Source organism: Nerophis lumbriciformis, linkage group LG17, assembly GCF_033978685.3.
Source record: "Nerophis lumbriciformis linkage group LG17, RoL_Nlum_v2.1, whole genome shotgun sequence".
Classification (NCBI taxonomy): Eukaryota; Metazoa; Chordata; class Actinopteri; order Syngnathiformes; family Syngnathidae; genus Nerophis; species Nerophis lumbriciformis.
In genome coordinates this window covers 30,740,001-30,762,673 of record NC_084564.2, presented here as the reverse complement: position 1 = coordinate 30,762,673, position 22,673 = coordinate 30,740,001, and the positions used below count along the sequence as shown (strand labels likewise).

At 40.1% G+C, this 22,673-nt stretch overlaps 1 protein-coding gene across 3 annotated transcripts in view; it reads left to right on the top strand.

Annotated features, from left to right (window-relative positions):
* The first annotated feature begins 14 nt into the window (after positions 1-14).
* The window catches only part of LOC133614798 (rab5 GDP/GTP exchange factor-like), a 23,310-nt gene continuing 651 nt past the window's right edge, over positions 15-22,673 (top strand). Inside the window, exons 1-10 of one of the 3 annotated variants that reach the window (XM_061973053.2) lie at positions 15-154; positions 422-511; positions 585-781; positions 12,197-12,369; positions 17,876-18,057; positions 18,189-18,270; positions 18,353-18,485; positions 18,550-18,641; positions 18,713-18,969; positions 22,092-22,673. The exon at positions 22,092-22,673 is cut by the window's right edge and continues 651 nt beyond it. In XM_061973053.2, the coding sequence (XP_061829037.1) occupies positions 600-781; positions 12,197-12,369; positions 17,876-18,057; positions 18,189-18,270; positions 18,353-18,485; positions 18,550-18,641; positions 18,713-18,969; positions 22,092-22,529 (1,539 nt within the window). In that variant the 5' untranslated portion in view covers positions 15-154; positions 422-511; positions 585-599 and the 3' untranslated portion in view covers positions 22,530-22,673. Of the gene's footprint in view, positions 257-421; positions 512-584; positions 782-12,196; positions 12,370-17,875; positions 18,058-18,188; positions 18,271-18,352; positions 18,486-18,549; positions 18,642-18,712; positions 18,970-22,091 lie in introns of all 3 variants that reach the window. The other 2 variants (XM_061973052.2, XM_061973051.2) reach the window with 2 other exon arrangements.

Here is a 22,673-nt window from a genome sequence, read left to right as displayed (position 1 = left end):
ATGTGTGTTTTACTTTATGTGACAAGCTCACGTCACGAAGAAGAACCACCCCCTCTGGAGAGAAGACAAGATGGCTGACAGTGACTGTGGGACGAAGCTAGCTATTTGGCCAATGTAAACATTCCCCACACAGCAAACCGGAGCGGTAACGACGGTACCTGATAGCTTTGTCTCGCCCTGCGAGTGAGAGTGTACGTTGTCACAAAACATACGTCATCTTTTTTTCTTTTTTTTTAAATTACGTTTCATGTCAAAGGTACGCTTTTTTAATTAGCTCTGCTAGCTAGCCACGGATTAGCTCGTTACATTGACGCGCTGGGCGTGAAGCAAACACTATTTTTGTTTTGTCTTTCTATAACATCAATTAATGACTCCGAAAAGTATTGCCGAGGATATAGTCTGACAAGCTTCATCTTTTCAGATTCGTTTCGGAACGACGACATTTACTAGTAAGACGTTGCGCCTGTGTGATTTAAAGTTGCACGTCATGTCTTTAAGAAGCAACTAAAAGGTAAACAAACAAAATACTTACAACATTTATTCGGTTGTAGTCACATTGTATGCGTCTGCTCTTCTCTTGGCAGTCTTAATCTTGAAAGATGATGGCCAAGCGGTCTGAGCGTCGTGGAATCCATCTGGACCAGTCTGAGCTGCTGTGTAAAAAAGGATGTGGTTTTTATGGCAACACTGCTTGGCAGGGCCTGTGCTCCAAATGCTGGCGAGAGGAGAACCAGAGAGAGAAACAAAAACAGATCCAAGACGACTGGGCTTTAGCTGAAAGGTTAGCCCTACTCTCAACAGCAGTGTTTTGCATCCACTGTGAGATACAGTCTGGTGTGCCGTGGGAGATCATGTAATTTCACCTATTTGGGTTAAAAATATGTATTGCAAACCAGTAATTATAGTCTGCAAATGATGTGTTGTTGAGTGTCGGTGCTGTCTAGTGCTCGGCAGAGTAACCGTGTAATACTCTTCCATATCAGTAGGTGGCAGCCGGTAGCTAATTGCTTTGTAGATGTCGGAAACAGCGGGAGGCAGGGTGCAGGTAAAAAGGTGTCTAATGCTTATACCAAAAATAGACAAAAGATGAGTGCCCCTAAGAAAAGGCATTGAAGCTTATGGAAGGCTATGCAGAACGAAACTAAAACTGAACTGGCTACAAAGTAAACAAAAACAGAATGCTGGACGACAGCAAAGACTTACAGCGTGTGGAGCAAAGACGGCGTCCACAGAGTCCATCCGTACATGACATGACAATCAACAATGTCCACACAAAATAAGATAGCAACAACTTAAATATTCTTGATTGCTAAAACAAAGCAGGTGCGGGGAATAGCGCTCAAAGGAAGACATGAAACTGCAACAGGTAAAGCCACCAAAATAGGAGCGCAAGACAAGAATTGAAACACTGCACACGGGAAAACACCAAAAAACTCAAAATAAGTCAGGGTGTGATGTGACAGGTGGGGACAGTAGACCTACTTTGAGACAAGAGCTATAGTGATGCATGCTTGGTTATGGTTTAAATTCATATCAATCAATCAATGTTTATTTATATAGCCCTAAATCACAAAAGTCTCAAATGGCTGCACAAGCCACAACGACATCCTCGGTACAGAACCCACATAAGGGACGTCGATGTGAATGACTATGAGAAACCTTGGAGAGGACCGCATATGTGGGTAACCGCCCCCCAGGGGAGACCGAAAGCAATGGATGTCGAGTGACATAATATTGTGAAAGAACAGTCCTTAGTGGATCTAACATAGTAGTGAGAGTCCAGTCCATAGTGGAGCCAGCAGGAGACCATCCCGAGCGGAGACGGGTCAGCAGCGCAGAGATGTCCCCAACCGATGCGCAGGCGAGCGGTCCACCCCGGGTCCCAACTCTGGACAGCCAGCACTTCATCCATGGTCACCAGAACCGGAGTAACCCGGCGAGGAGGCAGAGGAGAAAAGAAAAGAAACGGCAGATCAACTGGTCTAAAAGGGGGGTCTATATAAAGGCTAGAGTATACAAATGAGTTTTAAGATGGGACTTAAATGCTTTTACTGAGGTAGCATCTCTAACTGTTACCGGGAGGGCATTCCAGAGTACTGGAGCCCGAATAGAAAACGCTCTGTAGCCCGCAGACTTTTTTTGGGCTCTGGGAATCACTAATAAGCCGGAGTTCTTTGAACGCAGGTTTCTTGCCGGGACATATGGTACAATACAATCGGCAAGATAGGCTGGAGCTAGACCGTGTAGTATTTTATACGTAAGTAGTAAAACCTTAAAGTCGCATCTTAAGTGCACAGGAAGCCAGTGCAGGTGAGCCAGTATAGGCGTAATATGATCAAACTTTCTTGTTCTTGTCAAAAGTCTAGCAGCCGCATTTTGTTCCAACTGTAATTTTTAATGCTAGACATAGGGAGACCCGAAAATAATACGTTACAGTAATCGAGACGAGACGTATCGAACGCATGAATAATAATCTCAGCGTCGCTAGTGGACAAAATGGAACGAATTTTAGCGATATTACGGAGATGAAAGAAGGCCGTTTTAGTAACACTCTTAATGTGTGACTCAAACGAGAGAGATGGGTCGAAGATAATACCCAGATTCTTTACCGAGTCGCTTTGTGTAATTGTTTGGTTGTCAAATGTTAAGGTGGTATTATTAAATAGGTGTCGGTGTTGAGCAGGACCGATAATCAGCATTTCCGTTTTCTTAGTGTTGAGTTGCAAAAAGTTAGCGGACATCCATTGTTTAATTTCATTAAGACACGCCTCCAGCTGACTACAATTCGGCGTGTTGGTCAGCTTTAGGGGCATGTAGAGTTGGGTGTCATCAGCATAACAGTGAAAGCTAACACCGTATTTGCGTATGATGTCGCCTAGCGGCAGCATGTAAATTCCAAAGAGTGCAGGGCCAAGAACCGAACCCTGGGGGACTCCGCACGTTACCTTAACGTAGTCCGAGGTCACATTGTTATGGGAGACGCACTGCATCCTGTAAGTAAGATAAGAGTTAAACCAAGACAAGGCTAAGTCTGACATACCAATACGTGTTTTGATACGCTCTAATAAAATATTATGATCGACGGTATCGAAAGTAGCGCTAAGATCAAGAAGCAGCAACATAGATGACGCATCAGAATCCATCGTTAGCAATAGATCATTAGTCATTTTTGCGAGGGCTGTCTCCGTAGAGTGATTTGCCCTGAAACCGGATTGAAAGGGTTCACAGAGATTGTTAGACGCTAAGTGTTCATTTAGCTGCTGTGCAACAATTTTTTCGAGGATTTTCGAGAGAAACGGAAGGTGGGACACCGGCCGGTAGTTTACCATGAGGTCAGGGTCGAGGTTAGGTCTTTTGAGTAGAGGATGAATAACCGCTTTTTTGAATGCTAGTAGAACAGTGCCAGAGGAAAGTGATAAGTTTATAATATTTAGCACTGATGGACCTAATAATACAAAACGCTCTTTGATAAGTTTCCCAGGAAATGGGTCAAGTAAACATGTTGTTTGTTTTGTCCCATTTACACATCTTAACAATTCCTCCAATGTTATTTCATCAAAGAGAGAGAAACTATTTTGGAGGGCAGTATCTGTCATATATACAGTCGTATCTGTGTTAATAGAACCCAGTTGTAGCTGGGATGCATTGTCTTTAATCTCCTTTCTATCCATCCATCCATCCATTTTCTACCGCTTATTCCCTTTGGGGTAGCGGGGGGCGCTGGAGCCTATCTCAGCTACAATCGGGCGGAAGGCGGCGTACACCCTGGACAAGTCGCCACCTCATCGCAGGGCCAACACAGATAGACAGACAACATTCACACTCACATTCACACACTAGGGCCCATTTAGTGTTGTCAATCAACCTATCCCCAGGTGCATGTTTTTGGAGGTGGGAGGAAGCCAGAGTACCCGGAGGGTACCCACGCAGTCACGGGGAGAACATGCAAACTCCACACAGAAAGATCCCGAGCCCGGGATTGAACCCAAGACTACTCAGGACCTTCGTATTGTGAGGCAGATGCACTAACCCCTCTACCACCGTGCTGCCCATCTCCTTTCTAATGAGTTAAATTTTCTTATTAAATAAATTCATAAAGCCATTTGCCGAGTGGGTGGAGCTACTGGGAGGAGTGCCTTGTTGGGTTAGCGATGCTACTGTACTAAACAAAAATGTAGGATCATTTTTGTTGAGGTGGATGAGATTTGAGTAATATTTAGCTTTAGCTAAGGTAAGCATGTGTTTATAAGTTAATAAACTATCACTCCATGCTTGATGGAAAACCTCAAGTTTAGTCGCGCGCCATTTGCGTTTCAGCTTTCTACATGATAATTTATGGGCTCTAGTTTCTTCTGTAAACCATGGGGTGCGCCTTTTAGGGGCTCTTTTTAGCTTTAGTGGTGCTATACTATCAATGGTGTCGCGCAGGGCGTCGTTAAAGTTGTTATCAATAGAGCCTACATAATTTGGGAATGGTACCATTACCGAAGGCAGTAGGCCAGCAAGAGTCATCGTTGTGGCAGCATTAATGTTGCGGCGGCTATAGTAATTACTTTTATTATTATTAGCTTGTTGACAATGAGTCAGAACTTCGAAATTTATAAGGTAATGATCGGACATTACCGTACTTTAGTATACGGGAGTATCGTGACTTTGGAGGTGGTGACACCTCTGACAAGCACTAGATCTATCGTATTACCGTTGTGATGCGTAGGTTCATTTATTATTTGTGTAAGACCACAGCTATCAATTATAGTCTGGAGCGCCATGCACTGAGGGTCCGATGGGGTATTCATATGGATAATAAAGTCCCCCATTATGATTATATTGTCGGCGTGCGTCACTAAATCAGCAACGAACTCTGAGAATTCACTGATGAAGTCCGAATAGGGCCCTGAGGAACGGTAGATAACAGCCAGGTGGAGAGGCAGCGGTGTGACAAACCTCATAGTAAGCACCTCAAACGAGTTATATTTATTATTTAGGTTAGGGGTAAGGTTAAAGTTTTTGTTGTATATTAGTGCGACTCCCCCACCCCTTTTAATGGGACGGGCAATATGCGCTCCCGCATAGCCAGGAGGAGACGCCTCACCCAGCGCAAAAAAATCGTCTGGTTTGAGCAAGGTCTCGACGAGACCAACGACGTCAAGATTATTGTCTCTAATGACCTCATTAACTTATAACGTTTTGGAAGATAATGATCTTATGTTTAAAAAGCCCATATTATAGGTAGTGGGCTGTTTTGAGGAGTTTTTGTTGAAATTATCCGTAGTAGCAATATTAATAATGTTACGTTTATTACGCATAGTGCACTTTAAATAATTTCGACCATATCTAGGAATCGATATGACGGGAATTTTCCGATTGTTTGCTTGGTGCTGCGATAAACTGAACGCATCATAGTTTGCCACCTCAGTAAAATGCATGTCTACTTCTGACACAGTCATCACAGAAAAAACATTATGTGAGTTGTGTATTATTCTAAGAGAATTGCTATGTGTGCAGGGATTATCCAGCCTGGTGCTGGCTAGTTCTATTTTAACTGACTCCTTACCCGGATTAGCGCTTCTTTGAGGATTAGCCTTTCGCTTTGTTGTTAGCCCCGCTCGGCATCCCCGCTTCTGCTTCCGCTCACACCGCTTACGTGTCTTCCGTTGACGGTCCCCGCTGGTACTTGACTCAGCTGCTTCAAAGGCCGCTGGATGTAGCTGGCGAAGTATTCCCATGCTAGCGAGGAGGCTCACCGTACACGCATCTTTCAGTCTATAACGGCCCAATCTATCCACATCCAGAATTGTCTGTTGGTCGTATGTGACCACGGAGTGTCCACGCTGTGAGCCAGCCATGAAATTGACAGAATTGACAGGTATTTTTGCCAAATCGCTCTACACTTCCAAGAGCGTCTGCAAGCCGCTGCCATCAGGGCGCCGCCATATCCAACAATTGCGACAACAACTTTTTATTATCTACTGAGTAAAATTTTTTAATAATTTCTGCTGGAAGTGTTCCTCCGCATTTTTTTCAATGAAAAAAAATACGCCTTTGCTCAAAAAAGGTTGAAAAACACTGCTCTTCAGCAGGTGTGTCCAAAGTATGGGCCATTTGGCTAGCCCAGGGGTCGGCAACCCGCGGCTCCGGAGCCACATGCGGCTCTTTGACCACTCTGATGCGGCTCAGCTGCATACTTGCCGACCCTCCCGATTTTTCCGGGAGACTTCCGGATTTCAGTGCTTCTCCCGGAAATCTCCCGGGGCAAATATTCTCAGATTTTCACCCGGACAACAATTTGAGGGCGTGCCGTGATGGCACTGCCTTTATTAGCGTCCTCTACAACCTGTCGTCGCGTCCGCTTTTTCTCCATACTATCTGCGTGCCGGCCCAGTCACATGTTGTATGAGGCTTCTGCTTACAACCGACGCACGGAGGGGGTAGGGGGTTGATGTGTGGGGGGGCGGGGTTTGGTGGTAGCGGGTGTGTATAATGTAGCTCGGAATAGTTAGGGATGCATGGGATTCTGGGTATTTGTTCTGTTGTGTTTATGTTGTGTTACGGTGCGGATGTTCTCCCGAAATGTGTTTGTCATTCTTGTTTGGTGTGGGTTCACAGTGTGGCGCATATTAGTAAGAGTGTTAAAGTTGTTTATACGGCCACCCTCAGTGTGACCTGTATGGCTATTGACCAAGTATGCCTTGCAGTCACTAATGTGTGTCTGCAGAAGCCTCATATAACATATAATTGGCACGCTGTATGTACAGGTTGTAGAGGGCGCTAAAGGCGTTGCCATCATGGCACGCCCTTATTATTGTTGTTTGGGTGAAAATCAGCAGACATTCGAGAGAATAGTTGCCCTAAAATTCGGGAGTCTCCCGGAACAATCGGGAGGGTTGGCAAGTGTGATGCTTTCAAGTGCCATTCATATAAACTCACGGGCCGCACTAACATTACATTTTCATATTAAGGTGCGGGCCGTGTGTCTGAGACCCCTGGTTCATACATAGCACAAAGCAAAAAAAAACTGTATGCAGTGTTATTTCATTTTAAATTTCAAAAGAGTTTTGTGGCTCCCATTGTTTTCTTTAATTTGTGAAACGGGTCAAAATGGCTCTTTGAGTGGTAAAGGTTGCCGACCCCTGGGCGAGCCGGTTAAAGTTTTTTTTCGAACATGTATACAGTATCAATATGATACATCAGATATTTTCATTTGTTTTCATAATATGTTGGAAAAGGAGTAGGAAGAAGCAAAGCTTATTTAATCCGACCCCTTTTCTACTTCAAAGCAATTACTAACACATTTGACCAGCTCAGTGTCCTTGTGGTTAGAGTGTCCGCCCTGGGACTGGGAGGTCCTGAGTTCAAACCCCGGCCGAGTCATACCAAAAACTACAAAAAGATGGGAGCCATTACCTCCCTGCTTGGCACTCAGCATCAAGGGTTGGAATTGGGGGTTAAATCGCCAAATGATTCCCGAGCGCAGCACACTCTGCTGCTAACTGCTCCCCCTCACCTCCCAGGGGGTGAACATGGGGATGGGTCAAATGCAAAGGACAAATTTCACTACACCTAATGTGTGTGTGACAATCATTGGAACTTTTAACTGTATTTCCTGTTCTTAATTTGTGCACAATTTACATCAATTTATAGTAAATACTAGAGATGTCCGATAATATCGGCCTGCCGATATTATCGGCCGATAAATGTGTTAAAATGTAATGTCGGAAATTATCGGTATTGTTTTTTGTTTTTTTTATTAAATCAACATTAAAAACACAAGATACACTTACAATTAATGCACCAACCCAAAAAACCTTCGTCCCTCATTTACACTCATTTACACTCATTCACACAAAAGGGTTGTTTCTTTCTGTTATTAATATTCTGGTTCCTACATTATATATCAATATATATCAATACAGTCTGCAAGGGATACAGTCCGTAAGCACGCATGATTGTGCGTGCTGCTGGTCCACTAATAGTACTACCGGTAACCTTTAACAGTTAATTTTACTCATTTTCATTAATTACTAGTTTCTATGTAACTGTTTTTATATTGTTTTACTTTCTTTTTTATTCAAGAAAATGTTTTTAATTTATTTATCTTATTTTATTTTATTAATTTTTTTTAAAAGTACCTTATCTTCACCATACCTGGTTGTCCAAATTAGGCATAATAATGTGTTAATTCCACGACTGTATATATCGGTTGATATCGGTATCGGTTAAAATCGGTATCGGTAATTAAAGAGTTGGACAATATCGGAATATCGGATATCGGCAAAAAGCCATTATCGGACAGCCCTAGTAAATACAACAGTTTTCTTCATAAATAGTTAAGTCCGTTATGGTTAACATATGAAATTTATATGTAATTTGCAATAATTTCAAGAGGTTCATTATAATTCTCCTTATTTGTACTTTTTAAACACTTGTAGTTTGAACACTTTCTTAAACTGGTTCATATTAGTGGATTGTTTGACTTCTTTGCTTATTAATCCATTCCATAATTTAATTCCACATACTGATATGTTAAAGGTTTAATGTTTAAAGTTAGATTTTTCTGTTATTTCTCCTCTTGTTGAAAAGATTTGTGTCTCGCAGTTAATTTTCCAACGGCCTGCAGCACATTTGACAAATATATGGCTTTGGGCTCTCTACTAAACTATCCCGCAATGCTTTGTCATACCTGCCAACTACTCCGTTTTTCCCGTAATTAGTACGGTTTTCATCAACCTATTCCGGGTTACGGTTGCAGTGATAAAAAATACGGTTTTTCATTAATTAAAAAAAAATAAAAAAAATAAAGTTTTATTCACGAAATCGCGTAACAACAATGACAATCGACACTGCTTCCCGTAACTTCCTATCGAGCCATTCCGAATGCCATGCGCGAGGCTATTTATAGCACCGCTGCCAAGCACGAGGCACCAGTTGCCATTGTTTCCAAACGAGCGAACGATCATGGAATCAGCCGGAGAAAAATCGCAAACGAGTCTTAAACCGAAAAGAAAACTGCAGTCATTCCGTGAAGAATATTCAAAAGCCTATCCGGGAATAATTATCCGTTCCAAAAAGGGTGAAAACTACGCGAATTGCACCTTGTGCAGACAAGATTTTTCGATCGGACACGGAGGAATCAGCGATGTAAAAGACCACGTTGGGACAAAAAAACACAAGTCTAATGCCGTTGCTAGCGATACAAGTGGAAAACTTTCAACGTTTTTCGGATTTTAGCCACAAAAAGGTAATGACACCAATGTTATCTATTGGAATTGTTTAGTACTGTTATACTGTTAAAAGTGTTTATACTATTTATGCTTTCAAGTCCAAGTTGAAGAAATCTTGTTAAATACAGAAGTATGTCCTTAATATTTTTGAAGTGCTATTTCTGTTGAAAAGTTAAAATGATTACATTAGAGATGTGATGTGCCACTTTTCAAGTGTCTGATGGCTTAAATTAATTTTCATTAATTTTTCATATTTTGAATTCTTTTGAAAGGCTTACAAAAAAACTACATTTGAATTGTAATTCCATGCTATTGACAGGACTATTAATTTTAATGAAGTTAGCTTACCATGTTTACAGTATGATAATTGTGATAGAAATGTGAATTTTAGGCACAGAATATTTTTTACAATTGAACAAGGCAGTAGATTATACAAGCTTGGACAGAAAGTTAATAATGACACCAATTTGTTTTTTAATGGAATTGTTTAGTACTGTTTTACCATTTGTTTACTGTAAAAAGTGTTTATACTGTTTATACTTTCAATTAACAAATTGAAGTCTTGTGAAAGGTTGACAGGATAACTGGCATTAACTGTCAAAATAATTTCAAACTATTGAAGTTAGCTTACAGAATAAACATGTCAATCAACCCATATGATTTTTGCTGTAATATTTTTGTTTTGAAAAGTCACTGTGACTGATAGAAAAGTGATGGTTTTAGCAACATTTTAACCTGTCTGAATGCTAATAATCATTTAGCGTCGGGGGGCGAAGCCTGAACCCCCCACCAGGACTTTGTCCTGGCCCTACCGGGGCCTGCGGCCCCTGGACCCTGGCTACTAGGTTTTTCTGATTTCAAAAGTTGGCAGGTATGCTTTGTATACAGCCAAATTGTTAGGCTTTGTTTACAGAGCCATCGTTTTCCATAGCGCTATTCAATGCACACTTGCTTTTTCCGAACTATTTAGTGGAACATAACATTGCACAGGCTTTGATACGAAGGTGAAATCCTCTTGAGTCACTAGTTAAGACGTCCCTTACCCGTTACAAGGAGAAAGCAGCTGTAATGTGAGGGTCTGAACCAGATTGACAACTGTTGAGTGTAGCAGAGATCGGATTTAGTGAATTACTTATTACAACCTAACCCATTTTACACTTTGAATGACTTGCAAGGTATATTAAAGTGTAGAAAGCAGTAACCGGTTGGCGACTTGTCTAGGGTGTACCTCGCCCGTCCGGATGAGAGAATTGTGTACAGTACAACTATTTTTTTTATCAATACAACTACTACTGAGCACATTGAGTTAATGTAAAGAGGGGCTATTTATTTTGGATTGATTTCTATTTCCAAAATGTTTGTAATTTATAGCTTACCTGAAATTAAATGATCCAGACAAGCACAAAGTTGTTCATAGCATGTCACATCGGATCGGTTGATTACAGCAGTCCATGCTTGCCTGCGCCATTCAATCTTCTGTTCAGCAGTTTCCCTTTCCCCAGAAATAATAGGAGGAATCTTGTAAAAGCGAGTTTTATATCTACCACTTTTAATTGTGGCAGTTGACAATTGCAAATGTAGCCGGCATTATCAGTATCACTGGATGAATGATCAACATTGAGCGTGTTTACAAACAATGCCTACCTAAATGGCCACCTGCAATGCATGGTGGGAAATGTAGACTAGCCCGAAGCCCTTGAAAGTATTAAAAAAACATTGAAACGTGTAATAAAAGAGCAAACAGGTAAAATGCAACAAAAAAAGTTGCTATTGTCGCCTCCAATAACAATATCATTTTTCTTAAAGCTGTCATTGCTCAAGAAATCATCCATCCATTTCCTACCGCTTGTCCCTTACGGGGTTGCTGGAGACTATCTCAGCTGCATTCGGGCGGAAGTCGCCACCTCATCCCAGGGCCTACACGGATAGACAGACAACATTCACACTCACATTCACACACTAGGGATCATTTAGTGTTGCCAATCAACCTATCCCCAGGTGCATGTCTTTGGAGGTGGGAGGAAGCCGGAGTACCCGGAGGGAACCCACGCAGTCACGGGGAGAACATGCAAACTCCACACAGAAAGATCCCTAGCCCGGGCTTGAACTCAGGACCTTCGTATTGTGAGGCACATGCACTAACCCCTGTTTCCACCGTGCTGACCTGCTCAAGAAATAATAATGAATCAAAATCAATGTTGTTATGAGTTATTAACTTATTCAAGGCTTCAATTCACATCAAAAATAAAATTTTGAAATATTTTTGGAGGAAAATAGTGCATATAATGAATGTTTTCTTCGACAAAAAGGGCATAAAACAAACCAAAAAAACATGGGGAAAAAACCGTATGATTGATGGATAGATCTGAAGTTGATCCAGAGATTTAAGAGTTGAAAGTAAGAATGTATGGCATTTTTAACACTAAGGAGAGAACTAAACTAATCTGTTCACGTCATCATCTTTTTTCTTTGCTCTATTCACCATTGCATTTATTATCCTTGCACATGTTAGTTATTTAAATGTTTATATTTTTAGTTAATCGTTAATATTTATTTATTTTTAAATTGAACAAGAGAACACAGTCTTCTGCCGAGTCAAATTATTTGTGTTAAACATATTTGGCCAAAAAGTTGATTGTGATATTTTGTGTTTTTGTCATAAAAACAGGCTTTTGACCAAAAGGGTAAAAAACATGAAAACACTTTTTTCTGATATTGAGATATAAGCCTTAAATTAAAAAAAAAAGAAAATTACATAGAACTTATGACTGAGAAGGACGCTACTAGGTTCCCGCGACCAAACTTGAAGGTATCCCTAAAGGTATAAAAAAATCTTTATTGAGTTGGTTTTGAAAATAAAAAATAATCAAAATGACCCTACCATTCTTAGACTTTTAGTGGGAAAAGTTTGGACACCCCTGCTCTAAAGCATCCGTTTTTTTAATTAGTCAGTGCTCTGCTTAATTTTCTGTCAGGCTGCAGAGAGAGGAAGAGGAAGCATATGCAAGCAGACATCAGACGCCTCCATCGCAGCCAGCTGTCAACACTTTCAGCAAGTTTGAGGAACGCAAGACAAAGGAAAAGTCTAGCAAAGTCAACACGGTCACCAAATTTTTCACTCCCTCTATTAAAACACCACCAAAGAAAGGTAGGTAATATAGATGTGTTTTTTTTTTTACAGAAACTGCTGATTGTCTTGTCATGAAATGTAGTATTCAACTCCTTTTTTCAGAGTGGCATAGTTTTTCTCCAGCCCATATCTTTGTCACTTAATTAGAAGAAGGTGAAATATAAAAGCATTGACAGAAACGATGATATGCTCTGATTCTTAAACCGCAATTGTGTTTTTCGGCAACAAAGCTTTAAATCAGCGTTCATACAAGTCATACACAAGTCATAATATTGCTTGAAAACCTAATTTCCACAGCATACAATCTTTATATACAGGAATGTAGGAACAACTAAAACAACTTTATTCTTGTACAATTATTCATTTTAATACAGTTTTACATAATGCACAGTGCATCCGGAAAGTATTCACATCGCTTCACTTTTTCCACATTTTGTTATGTTACAGCCTTATTCCAAAACTGAATAAATCTTTTTTTGTCCCTAAAATTCTATACACAATACAGACTGTCCAAAAACTGATCCAAAAAAATCATAAAATTATATATTTTTTCACTCTGCAAAAGTTTTTTTTACTGAAATATTTTATTTCAGATGTACAGTACAGGCCAACAGTTTGGACACACCTTCTCCTTATTCAATGTGTTTTCTTTATTTTCATGACTATTTACATTGTAGATTGTCACATCAAAACTATGAATGAACACATGTGGAGTTATGTACTTAACCAAAAAAGGTGAAATAACTGAAAACATGTTTTATATTCTAGTTTCTTCAAAATAGCCACCATTTGCTCTGATTACTGCTTTGCACACTCTTGGCAATCTCTCCATTAGCTTCAAGCACACCTGTGAAGTGAAAACCATTTCAGGTGACTACCTCTTGTAGCTCATAGAGAGAATGCCAAGAGTGTGCAAAAAAAATTATCAGCGCAAAGGGTGGATATTTTGAAGAAACTAGAATATAAAACATGTTTTCAGTTATTTCACCTTTTTTTGTAAAGTACATAACTACACATATATTGACAATCTACAATGTAAATAGTCATGAAAATAAAGAAACATTCAATGCGTTTTCTTTGTTTTCAGAAGGTGTGTCCAAACTTTTGCCCTGTACTGTATATACTTTTTAATTTGTATATAATATGAAGTCGTAACATGAAGAATAAATCTACCGTAGTATTATAATGTATGAACAATGTATTTTCTGGAAAGTCCTAATTTTATGAGACTCAACATTTAAACTTAAATAATAAAATGTTTCCTGGTATTAGGATTATTTTCTTTTTTGTACTTGAACAAACTAGAATAACAGGAACTTTCGCAAATATTTTTGTTCAAATGTTGAACAAAGTCTACCTCGTAGCCCTTTGCTAACTAAAAGTACCGTATTGTGCCCCAAATAATTTTAAGGTGATCATGAATATAAATATATTAGTTTGCAAAAGTATTTCATCCAGACAAAAAAGACAACACAATGAAAAATAAGTTTGGTTTGGATATTTTTTTTTTAAGACTGCTTCATTGATCACCAATGATTTCTATAAAAAATTGCGTAACTTCCTGTCAACTCTTGAAACTGGACTTTAGAGTATATTTGTAGCTTTTCCAACCACTCAACTTGATCACATCTACAGTATAGTTTGTAAACTGTTTTTAACTTTTTAACTGCTTTTTATCTAACAAATTGTTCTTAAGATTATTTGCATTTGCTTTTTCAGTGTGTATTTTACCTCTGTTTTAAATGTTATTTTTTAGTCTGTTTGTTTGGGGAAGTAATGCATCTGGTCCATGAAACACTCAACTGTCCAGTCTTAAACTAAACAATGTTGAGACGGCCACTTCAAACACCAACTAAACTAGGAAGCTAAAGTTAGGGAGAACAATCCATACACCCACAACTAGGGATGTCCGATAATGGCTTTTTGCCGATATCCGATATTCCGATATTGTCCAACTCTTAATTACCGATACCGATATCAACCGATACCGATATATACAGTCATGGGATTAACACATTATTATGCCTAATTTGGACAAACAGGTATGGTGAAGATAAAGTCCTTTTTAAAAAAAATTATAAAATAATATAAATAAATTAAAAACATTTTCTTGAATAAAAAAGAAAGTAAAACAATATAAAAACAGTTACATAGAAACTAGTAATTAATGAAAATGAGTAAAATGAACTGTTAAAGGTTAGTACTATTAGTGGACCAGCAGCACGCACAATCATGTGTGCTTACGGACTGTATCCCTTGCAGACTGTATTGATATATATTGATATATAATGTAGGAACCAGAATATTAATAACAGAAAGAAACAACCCTTTTGTGTGAATGAGTGTAAATGGGGGGAGGGAGGTTTTTTGGGTTGGTGCACTAATTGTAAGTGTATCTTGTGTTTTTTATGTTGATTTAATAAAAAAAATAAAAAAATAAAAAACGATACCGATAATAAAAAAACTGATACCGATAATTTCCGATATTACATTTTAAAGCATTTATCGGCCAATAATATCGGCAGGCCGATATTATCGGACATCTCTACCCACAACCCATCTAATCTAAACATAAACAGCCTCACGTCGTCTCCACACTCATCAAGCTCAGACCAGCAGCACACTTTCGCTCTTTACAATAACATTATCTGTGCAACGTCTATTCTGACTGCGCTAACAAAATAAAAGGTTTCAATGAAGTACTGTACTTTAGTGAAGTGTGAAGTGAAGTGAATTATATTTATATCGCGCTTTTTCTCTAGTGACTCAAAGCGCTTTACATAGTGAAACCCAATATCTAAGTTACATTTAAACCAGTGTGGGTGGCACTGGGAACAGGTGGGTAAAGTGTGTTGCCCAAGGACACAACGGCAGTGACTAGGATGGCGGAAGCGGGGATAGAACCTGCAACCCTCATGTTGCTGACACGCCTCTACTTTACGCAAGCATAATGAATTTAAAACACTTACTGATACAAAATACATTTTAACACACTGATTATGCGTTGTCCAAAGATCTATTGAACCAATAAATATGAGGATTTCTGCATTGAATTAACATTTTATTACATTTTATCTATGACACAAAAAGCTGATATTATCGTGGTAAAATAAGCGTAAATGGTAAAACAAAGGATTTCAAAAAAATTTGAGCTGAAAAAATGAATGGAATTTTTTTATATTTGTTTTATTTTAATTTATCGTTGTTACTATTATTATTATTATTATTATGATTTCATTGTTTATTCGGTACTAATTGATATCTGTTTGTTCTTTCTAAACTGCAGTTTTTAAATTATATTTAAAGTTGAGTTTTGGTGGTACAATAAATAGTCATGTTTTCAAATGAATGAATAATTGAATTGTTAATCGTGATTTCAATATCAATAAAATAACCATGATTATTATTGTTGCCATAATCGTCCAGCCCTATTTTGCTGACACATTCGACTTGAATTCTTGAATTCGTTGAAACGAGGGAATTGGTTAGTTCAATGATTCTCACACCACAGGCTCCAGCAAGTGGTATGCCAAAAAATCACTCAATTAAATACATATATAAACACAGTGTTACTGTTCAAACTGTGTGTAATGTTAAAGTGGCCAAAAATATGAAATACGCTTGTTAAATAAAACCTCTGCCTGTTATTATTGAATACTTAGCCTGACTATGCTACTGTACTTTAATGTTGGTCATTATGGTGGTACTTGGTAAAAAAAAGTTTGTGAACCACTGAGTTAGTGCAAGCGATTGCCTAAAGCCCACGGAGCTCCAATCATGCAGGAGTTTCAAAGCTTCAGATTCAAAAGCTTTTCTAATCACGCATTGTGATTAGGGCTGGGCGATATGGCCTTTTATTGATATCTGGATATTTTCAGGCCATGTCACGATACACGATATATATCTGGATATTTTGCCTTAGCCTTGAATGAACACTTGATGCATATAATCACAGCAGTATGATGATTCTATGCGTCTACATTAAAACATTCTTCTCCATACTGCATTAATATATGCTCATTTTAAACTTTCATACAGAGAGGGAAATCACAACTAAGTCAATTTACCAAAACTATTTATTAAACAGTTATTAAGCAGTGGCACAAACATTCATGTCATTTCAAAACAGAAAGTGCAAGATTGTCAGAGACATTTTAAAACAAGTTATTAGTGCACTTTTGTGCATGATGTCACTAAGATGACATAAATGATAAATGGGTTGTACTTGTATAGCGCTTTTCTACCTTCAAGGTACTCAAAGCGCTTTGACAGTATTTCCACATTCACCCATTCACACACACATTCACACACTGATGGCGGGAGCTGCCATGCAAGGCGCTAACCAGCAGCCATCAGGAGCAAGGGGTGCAGTGTCTTGCTCAAGGACACAACGAACGTGACTAGGATGGTAGAAGGTGGGGATTGAACCCCAGTAACCAGCAACCCTCCGATTGCTGGCACGGCCACTCTACCAACTTCGCCACGCCGTCCCCCATATCAAAACAACACTAAATTAAACTGCACTTTTTGTACAGAACACCACTACAATAGTTTAAAATAAATAAAGTGTGCTTTTGTGCATGATGTCACACAAAATATTTCAATAAGTGTCAAATAAAAATGAGCTGCATAATAGGAAATCAAATAGTGTATGTCCTTCGCTTTGTGGTAGGTTCCTGCTGACGTTATCTCCTTCTGTTGTTGATTATTTTTTTCATACGGTGTTGATGTGGAAATGGTGGCTTGGGAATTTTGTGGGTGTGGCACCTGCCGGAGATGTTGACATGCGGAGTTTCAAGCACTCTTCATTCTCCAGCGGGTGACTTTTCAAATGATGCTACAAATTAGCAGTAATGCTACTTTTTGTAGCAACGCTTTTGCCGCATACTTAACATATTACGGCTGTCTGTTCAACATCTTCCCGCTTGAAGCCAAACCACCACCAGACGATGGACACCGTGCTGTTTTTCTTGGGAATTAATTCTTCCTTCATTTGTTACCAGATTTGCACCTTTTCTCTCTCGTATTACCACTTGCACCACTCCGCTAGCATCACAGCTAACTTCACCCATGCCGCTACCTCTCTGCTCCGCGAGGGCGTATGACGTTGCATGCGCGACAGTATGTGACGTATGTAAGAAGGTGCGCCTGTTTTATGTCTCTGTGACAAGGAGAGACAAGAAAGAGTGAGAAAAGCATGTAGTGTAATGCCCGCAGCTAAAAGCAACTGGGTGAGAACGTATACTCCAATATCACGATATAGTCATTTTCTATATCGCACAGAGACAAACCCGCGATATATAGAGTATATTCCATATATTGCCCAGCACTAATTGTGATGACAACAAGAAGGCTACTTTGCTGACACCTCCAACCTGAGCTGTGTCGGGCGTAAGGTATGGATTTGTTGAAATAAAATAGTTGCGTAGTATGGTCAAATTTGCATTAATACTGTGTTAAACTGATAGAAAAAACAGTGATTTTGGGCTATGTTTTGTTGCATCATTACATGTCTTTTCTCCAGACGCTGCTGCCCCTTTTGATGCTCAGTCCAGCCCAAGTTCCACCTCCACAGCTAACCGTGCCTCCTCTCTGGACAACGACCACGCGACAAGAGAGTTCATCGACTTTCTTAAGCCTCTGAAATACGGCCGACAAATCTTTAAGCAATGCCGGGCTTTCACTGAGAGCATGGCCTATAAGAGGGTGAGCGCCAGTGCTTTTTGATGGGCTTCAGGTCGAACAAGGATGAGCGTTTTGTCCATCGTACTAATCGCACACGTAATGTTTGTAAGGCTTTTCGGAACCACAGCCCCATTCCTTTCTTCTGTTTTTAGGACATGGGTGCTGACGACATGTCCGAATGTGTTCAGGACTTCTACCAGAATCTCTCTGATCGCCTCCAGACTCAGTTCAAAGGTATAATGATTTTTACTTGCACTTACGTTTAACTTCTAAAATTATAAAAAATATTTTCACATACTGCTGTCTGTACTCCAAGGTTCCTCTGAGTATGTAGAAGGCATCATGGATGAGGTGGAAAGGTACATGATGACGCGTCTTTACAAGGAGGTTTTCTGTCCCGAAACCTCTGATGACGAGAAGAAAGACCTGGCCATTCAGAAGAGGATCAGGTCAGGACAGAACACCCTGATTGAGACATTGTGTTTTAGTTTTGCATTTTTGTTTGACTTACAGAGCTTTGCACTGGGTCACCATTGAGATGCTTTGCGTTCCCGTCGATGAGGAGATCCCTGAAGTGTCCGACAGTGTGGTTAAAGCTATCACAGGTTGAGCCTCACATTGATGAAAAAATTGCCTTTTTTTATGTCCTCAAAATATTTTGTCCGCCTCTTTCCAGATGTGATCGAAATCGATTCCAAGCGAGTGCCCAAGGACAAGCTGGCGTGCATCACACGATGCAGTAAGCACATCTTCAACGCCATTCGCATCAGCAAGAAGGAAGCGGCGTCGGCGGACGACTTCCTGCCGACGCTCATCTACATTGTACTGAAAGCAAACCCCCCACGGCTTCAGTCTAACATCCAGTACGTCACCCGCTTCTGCAACCCCAGCAGGCTCATGACTGGAGAGGATGGTTACTACTTCACTAATCTGGTATGGAAATCAGTTCATATATTTGTGACAGTCATGCTGGAAGAAAGAAGTAAGGAGCTTCACAAAACTGTTCCTGCAAAATTGCAAGATAACACCTGGGTACAACCCCCAATTGATTTAAAAGGGAACTGCACTTTTTTGGAATTTTGCCTTATCTTTATCGCAATATTATGCAAAAGCAACTTTTCTTACCTTCTGGTACCTGCTGATCTGTATTTGGGATCTGTATAAATCCTGAAAAATTGCTTCTTGTTATGAGACATTCATCCTCCACTGTTGCCATTTCTAATATAAAGTAGTGTAAAGTTTTTACTTTTATCTGTCAGTAAACTCGCCATGAAAGCACTAAAACATACCGGTATAGTGAGTTTACATTATTCACCCAAGGAACTTTAGTTATTAGAGTTCCGGTCGGACGTTTTTTCACGGTGTTGTTGTTTCCGGTGGATGAGGAGATGCTGCTCCGTTATTGATTGAAGTAAAGTGTGAATGTCATTAAAACAGTTAGCTCCATCTTTTGACACTTCTTCCACTCCCGTCCTTGCACGCTACACCGCTACAACAAAGATGACGGGTAGAAGACGCTGTCCAAGGTGTGCCACGTAAATAAGACCGCCCACAAAACGGCGCATCCTGAAGCGACTGTCAGAAGATGTGTAAAACATCATCTATGCAACATTTTGACCAAAGAACCACCATTACATGTTATGTAGACCACAAGGAAGTCTTACATTTAGAAAAAAAGAATCATAATATGACCCCTTTAATGCACCTTATAATCCGGTGCGCCTAATATATGATAAAAGATTAAAAATAGACCATTCATGGGCAGTGCGCTTTATAATCCGGTGCACCCTACAGTCCGGAAAATACGGTATATTTGCCAGGTCAAATTATTAATTATTTATTATTGGTCGACTTCAAAGTAATGCACTTTCTTAAATTTTGATTCGCCGAAAGTTTTAACGATCACAAATACTGCATTTGTTTTCTTTTGTGTTTTTTTTTTTTTTTTAATGAATTAAGTAACGTTTATGACAACCTTTTTCCAAAACACAATATAGAATGTGAGATATAACAGGATAATGCATGCATTTATTATTTGTTTTCAAAACGGTTCCAAAAAAGTGGGACCCCATAAATTTACTGTGGGACCCCATTTTTATGACTTGATGGGGTCACTGGGACCCCATGTTGAAGATTCATAGCGCCAACACTGCTACTGGGGCATTGAATCACCTCAGAGTGCTAAACGGGCTACTTTCCTGCACATTTAAAAAACAATAAACTTGCATATGCAAATATAACATATCTGTACGTGGTACTGTCAAAATTAAAATAATTGTAAAAACATATTACGCGTGAGAAAAAAATATAAATTTGAACTCACAATTTGCAGTAGTTATCGGTATTGCTCATAGTTCGTCGATTCGATTGGAGGTGGCTGACAAACCATTTCACCGACTGGGACAGGTTAGCCGACCTCTTCTCGCGTGATCGAGCTTCTTTTGAAATGTCCTTCTTGAAAATGGCCTTGCAAGTATATATCTGCAACCTAATCAATGTTTTTCTCTCCCTTGGCAATCTTGGGTTAGATTTCTCCGCTAGCCAAGTGCGGCTCGTTACAAGTGCGGCTCGTTACAAGTGTGGCTCGTTACAAGTGTGCATAGCACTTTCTGTTTTCGCAATTCACAATTTGTGATTGGATTCTCATTTGTGACTCACACAAGTGAGTATCCCAAACCTGGCATAATTTATGTAATAGGCTAAGTAATAGTATATGGCATTTCTTTTATGCACCAAATATTTGTGCTTCATGTATACCCAACACTTTGGCTAAAAGAATAGAATAGAATGGACTTTATTGTCATTATGGGATAAAAATAAATTACACAAGAAGTAATAAAGATAAAAAAATAAGAATTTAAATAAACAGACTACTATCCAATAAAAATAATAAGCAATCCTGTACAATATACAAAATACTGTACAATATACAGAACAAGACAGGAGTACCGGAGTAATAACAATCAGTGTCGGATGTATTGCACTCGAAGGGTAATATTGCACAGTAGGGTATTAGGGTAGGATATTGTATAGGGGTGAATTTATTATAAGTTTGAGTTCAAGATGGTAACAGCTCTGGGAAGGAAGCTGTATATGAGCCTGTTTGTTCTGGCTCTGATGCACCTGCGGCGCCTGCCCGATGGTAGCAGGTCGAACAGGTGGAAGCCAGGGTGTGTGCTGTCGTTGGTGATGCTTTTTGCTCTGCTGAGGCAACGGGAGTTGTGTAAATCTAATATTTTGAGCGTACCTTTTGGTCTTGCATGCACCTTTTTTTTGGTATATTTAATATTTTTGTCTACCTAATGCTTGGCAAACTACCTGATATTTTAGCGACAGTATTGCTGTTAAGAATATTGTGGCTTCTTGGGTACCCACTATTTTGACCTTGCGTGTCCCTAACATGTAGGGAAAGTATATACCTAATAGTTTGACCCCGGTGTAATATTTTTAAACTGTCTGTTGGTGTGAATGTTTGTATGTGCTGTGATTGAGTCTAGGATCTGTCATCTAAAGACAGCTGGGGATAGACTCCAGCTCATCTGATCAAGATTGGTCAGATGTAATCCAGGTCTGATCAATCTAAGTCTATAAGCATGAACTGATGAAGCCTACTTGGATGAGAGGCGAAACGTCTTCTAAGACAAACCAAACAGTCTTGTGGTGATCGATTGAATGCATTGAGAGTAGTAAATGAATGAAATGATTACCATAACAGGGGCCCTATGATGAGGTGGCGACTTGTCCGGGGTGTACCCCGCCTTCCGCCCAAGTGCAGCTGGGAGAGGGACAAGCGGGAGAAAATAAATGGATGGATGTACTTTCTGTTGCTATGATTTTCACCACTAGGGGGCGGCAGAGACTAATTGCAAAAACCCCATCAATGTATTCCATGAATGACCACAAGCATGCTTATTGATTGATTGAAACTTGTATTAGTAGATTGCACAGTACAGTACATATTCCGTACAATTGACCACTAAATGGTAACACCCGAATAAGTTTTTCAACTTGTTTAAGTCGGGGTCCATGTTAATCAATTCATGCTCTCTCCTCAGTGCTGCGCCGTGGCCTTCATTGAGAAGCTGGATGGAAAGTCTCTTAACATGACCTCAGAGGAGTTTGATCTCTACATGTCGGGCCAGGCTTCCCCCAACCTCCCAGCCAGCGGGCCGTCATCTTGCACCGCAGGCAGCGCGGCGCTCAGCCAGGTCCACAAGCGCCTGGACCTGCTGACGGGCCTCGGTGAACGGCAGGAGCGCGTCATGGAGAGAGCGCGCCAGCTGGAGAACGACCTCATCGACTGGACGGACGAAGTGGAGCAGAAGGTGCACAGCGTTCTGGACAGTTTTGAGACACCGAACGCCCCTATTGCCACCACCGCCAACACCAGCTCGGCTACGGGGGCCCCACCATCCTCCATGACCATCGACTCTGATAATGTTGAAAACGAGCACCTGCCGCCGCCGCTGCAGCCACAAGTGTTTGCTGGTTGATGCTGAACCTGTCACTTACGGCCGCCGCCTCCGCTCTGGTTGGCCTGCATATGAAACATCCCATCCATCTTCTATAGCGCTTATGAACTGGTCACCACTGGGACGGCACTGAGTGGGGATTGAACCCACGCAAGCTGCACAAAA